Here is a 5,131-nt window from a genome sequence, read left to right on the forward strand (position 1 = left end):
AATAGTTGAAGCTAAAGAGAGAGGAGCAGGCCAATAGAAATACAAGCAGCTAATAATACATTTTTCAATGTTTGTTTCCATAAATTATCATTGAAACAACTTATGTTATATTATTTAATTAAAATGTGCGTTATATTTATAAACAACAGAAAATGTTATAATATTACACTGTTCCCAACAAGCTACTTAAAGGGACACATTTTTGTAATATACATTTATTAGCAAAAATGCTTCTAATAAAAGCTATAGCTGTTTCAAAAGTGTATTTAAGTATGCAATGTGCACCAGCATTTTAAACACAGCACTTACACAGAGAGCCTAAGGTGCTTGTATCATCTGTTAATGACTTAGCTACAGTATTTAAAATGCTGGTGCACTGAGAATATACAGCTATGCTTTACATGCATCAGCAGAGGAAAATGTTAAAACTAAAACAGTGATAACCTTTACTAGAAGCATTTTTGCCAATACATGTATATTGCAAATTAAAGTACAATATATATATATATTGCTACTTAAAGTACATATTATATTATTTTGTCTCTATACCAACTTGTTTTATGACTCTTTAACTCCTGGGAATATAGAATGTTACAGCACTACAGGTACATGAGTGACCTATATTGATCCGTAAAGGGAGATAAAAACAAAAGAGGACTATAATATTGCTGGTATGATTAAGTTTATCTGATATAATGTAAATTATTTGATGTAATGTCTATATTTTTATCTGTAATGTATACTAATGTGTATGTCCACAGTAAAGAAAGAGCCTCCTTAACATCCACTGACCTGCATGTCTGCTTTCTGCTGGTTTGGTTCCCCTGTACATGATATACTGTCTTTTAAGAACTGTGCAATCTTTTCACCTGTGAAAGACATAGCATGCTAGACACAGGGACCTGCACCCACACACATACTTTCCCTTTCCCACACTTTATCCCTTTTTACCCTGACAGTTAACCCGCCCTTTCACTTAACTCTTTTCCTCCCCCAAACATTACTATCTTACTTAACCATTTCCTTGTGTTTTTATTTAATTTCAGAACTTTTATTTTATTTTTATTTTCTTCAGACTGCTGTTTATTTATGTTTTACTCAATAATTATTTTCCGTGTTCTTACCCCTTCTTTCTCCTTAACCCTTGACTTTGACAAGTGATTACCTTAACCCTTCAATTTTATCCTTCTTTCTGTTAAAAATATTTTTCCCCTAAGTGTTTTGTGTTAGGAGTCTTGTGGGGTTTGTTAAGGACCTATGTGAGGATAGTAAATAGGTGTGTGCCCTGTATTGATCCTCCATGTACCTGTAGATTTATGGAACTTTTGATACAAAATATCTGCTACTTTGAATTTTCTTATAGAAATACATATTTTTGTTTTATTTAAAGGGACATTATATAGAACATAATACACAGTAATTGACTGTATTCACAGACTGGACTGGGTGCACAATTCATGTCTTGCTCAGTCCTCTTAGAAATGGTTGCAAAAAGCTAGCAAATATTTATTTCTATATAGGATAATACATTAACATTATCAAATACTTTATGGTATCTTATATTATCTATCCATTCAGGAACCAGTTTTAATGGATGTTGAAAACCAGACAAGGGTGAGCAAGTTTATATTTTCCGGACTGACAGACAGTAGAATTCTATCCCGAATTCTCTTCCTGGTTTTTTTGCTTGTTTATTTGATTACAATCATTGGGAACATTGGCATGATGACTATGGTATATACTAAATCACATCTCCACACCCCCATGTACTATTTCCTGGGAAATCTTTCCTTGGTGGACCTTTTATATTCCTCAGTAGTAACTCCAAAAATGTTGTCTGACTTGATTTCCGAAAGTAAGTCAATCTCAATTGAGGGTTGTGCCATTCAGCTTTTTTCCTTCGCATCAATGGGTGTAACCGAGGCGCTTCTTCTTGCAGATATGTCATATGATAGATATGTTGCCATATGCAAGCCTCTTAACTATGTCTCTATCATGACCGGGAAAAAATGTGTTTGGCTTATTCTTCTGACTTTCTTTATCGGATTCTTCCAGTCATCAGTACAGACTGGCTGCATATTCCATCTTGATTTCTGTGACTCATATTATATAGATCATTTCTACTGTGACTTCCCACCATTGTTTAAACTTTCTTGTTCTGAGACATTTCCATGTCATCTGACCACAACTGTCTTTGTCTATTGTTTTGGAGGTGGTTCACTAATGATAATTCTTGTTTCCTATTCCTTTATTGTTTATACTATTCTCAATATTAAATCCTCAAAGGGTAGAAGCAAAGCCTTTAGCACATGTTCCTCTCACCTTACCTGCGTCTCTTTTTTGTATGGGACAGTCTTCTTCATATACTTGCGTCCTTCTTCTAGTGACTTTGAAAAACAAGATAAAGTAGTGGCTGTTTTCTATACCGTGATTATACCCATGCTCAATCCTTTGATCTACAGTTTTAGGAATAAAGATGTGCAAAATGTAATTAAGGGAAATATTAATAAAATTGTACAAAAATAACCTTTATATTGAGTACTCTTGCTATTTGCATAATATATAAAACATATTAAAAAAAACTGAGCCACTCTTAGGTAAAAAGAATCTTTACGAGTATACACAAAGGTATTTTGCAATAAAGGTATAAGTGGTGTCTTAAAGGTCTATTAAAAACAGCAGAATTGTATAATTAACAAATGCATAATGATTTGACAACGCTAAAGCACTAGGGCCTCTAGTTATCAAGCCGTCAACCTCAAATACGCTGGAATTCCGCAGCGTATTTGTGGCGAGGCTGATTTGCCTAAGTTATCAAGCCCTACACACCGGCAAAAGTAGAATTTTGTGACGTAAGCTACGATCCGCCGGAAACAGTCCGACACAGATCGATTCTTACGTCACTCCAGATGTTCCGAACGCAAGTTTGGCACAATCTGACTACTTTTGCTAGTTATCAAATGACTAGCAGGTACGCTTGGCACTTTTCCGGCCCAGTGTACCTGGTTTTCAATCCGCCCCCCTGGAGGTGGCGGATTCCTTAGGAATCAATGGGAGTCTGACCATAGCGAAAGTTCATGTTTGCTGCTGCCCAATATCCCATTGATTCCTATGGGAGATGTCTGCACCGAACACCCTAACATGTACCCCGAGTCTAAACATCCCTAATCTGCCCCCCCCCTACACTGCCATCACCTAAATTATACATGTTAACCCCTAAACCGCCACTCCCGGACCCTGCCGCAACTATATTAAACATGTTAACCCCTAAACTGCCGCTCCCGGAGCCCACGCCACTCTAATAAATTTATTAACCCCTAAACCGCCGCTCCCGGATCCCTCCGCAACTATAATAAATGTATTAACCCCTAAACCACCACTCCCGGACCCCGCTGCCACCTACATAATACCTATTAACCCCTATCCTGCCACCCTATACGGCCGCCACCTATAATAAATTTATTAACCCCTATCCTGCGGATCCCCACCCCGCCGCAACTAAATAAATTGTATAACCCCTAAACCACCTCTCCCGGACCCCACCTATATTAAACTTATTAACCGCTGATCTGCCCCCCTACACCGTCGCCACCTATAATAAATTTATTAACCCCTATCCTGCCCCCCCTATACCGCCGCAATCTATATTAAACTAACTAACCCCTAAAAATAAGTCTAACACTAACCCTAACACCCCCCTAACTTAAATATTATTTTAATAAATCTAAATAAAAATTTCTCTTATTAACTATATTAATCCTATTTAAAACTAAATACTTACCTATAAAATAAACCCTAATATAGCTACAATATAACTAATAATTATATTGTAGCTATTTTAGGATTTATTTTTATTTTACAGGCAAATTTAAATTTATTTTAACTTGGTACAATAGCGATTAAATAGTTATTAACTGTTTAATAGCTACCTAGATAAAATAAAGACACATTTACCTGTAAAATAAAAACTAACCTAAGTTACAATTACACCTAACACTACACTATCATTAAATAAACTATTCCTATTTAAAACTAAATACTTACCTATAAAATAAACCCTAATATAGCTACAATGTAATTAATAATTACATTGTAGCTATTTTAGGATTTATATTTATTTTACAGGTAACTTTGTATTTATTTTAACTAGGTACAATAGTTATTAAATAGTTATTAACTATTTAATAACTACCTAGCTAAAAGAAATACAAAATTACCTGTAAAATAAATCCTAACCTAAGTTACAATTAAACCTAACACTACACTATCATTAATTAAATAAATTACTAGCCAATACCTATTATTAAATACAATTAAATAAACTAAACTAAATTACAAAAAAAACAAACACTAAATTACAGAAAATAAAAAAATATTACAATAATTTTAAACTAATTACACGTAATCTAAGCTCCCTAATAAAATAAAAAAAAAACTAAAATAATAAAAGTCCCTACCCTATTCTACATTACAAAGTAATCAGCTCTTTTACCAGCCCTTAAAAGGGCTTTTTGCGGGGCATGCCCCAAAGTAATCAGCTCTTTTGCCTGTAAAAAAATAAAACAACCCCCCAACATTAAAACCCACAACCCACATACCCCTACTCTAACCCACCCAAACCCCCCTTTAATAAACCTAACACTACCCCCCTGAAGATCTCCCTACCTTGAGTCGTGTTCACCCAGCCGGCCGAAGTCATCATCCAAGGGACGCTGAAGAGGTCTTCCATCCAATAGAAGTCTTCATCCAAGGGGTGCTGAAGAGGTCTTCCATCCGTTAGAAGTCTTCATCCAAGGGGCCCTGAAGAGGTCTTCCATCTGATAGAAGTCTTCTTCCAGGTGGCGTCTTCAATCTTCATCCAACCGGAGCGGAGTCATCTTCAAACGAACCGACGCGGAGCCATCCTCTTCAACCGACGACTACCCAACGAATGAATATTCCTTTAAGTGACGTCATCCAAGATGGCGTCCCTCGAATTCTGATTGGCTGATAGGATTCTATCAGCCAATTGGAATTAAGGTAGGACAAATCTGATTGGCTGATTCAATCAGCCAATCAGATTCAAGTTCAATCCGATTGGCTGATCCAATCAGCCAATCAGATTGAGCTTGCATTCTATTGGCTGATCGGA

General features: G+C 35.9%; 1 protein-coding gene across 1 annotated transcript; it reads left to right on the forward strand.

The window, feature by feature from the left end:
* Positions 1-1,590: 1,590 nt before the first annotated feature.
* On the forward strand, positions 1,591-2,526 carry LOC128662336 (olfactory receptor 1020-like). Its single transcript, XM_053716139.1, has one exon. It carries the CDS (start codon positions 1,591-1,593, stop codon positions 2,524-2,526), a length of 936 nt encoding a protein of 311 aa, XP_053572114.1.
* Positions 2,527-5,131: the final 2,605 nt, after the last annotated feature.

This window comes from Bombina bombina, chromosome 6 (genome assembly GCF_027579735.1).
Source record: "Bombina bombina isolate aBomBom1 chromosome 6, aBomBom1.pri, whole genome shotgun sequence".
NCBI lineage: Eukaryota > Metazoa > Chordata > Amphibia > Anura > Bombinatoridae > Bombina > Bombina bombina.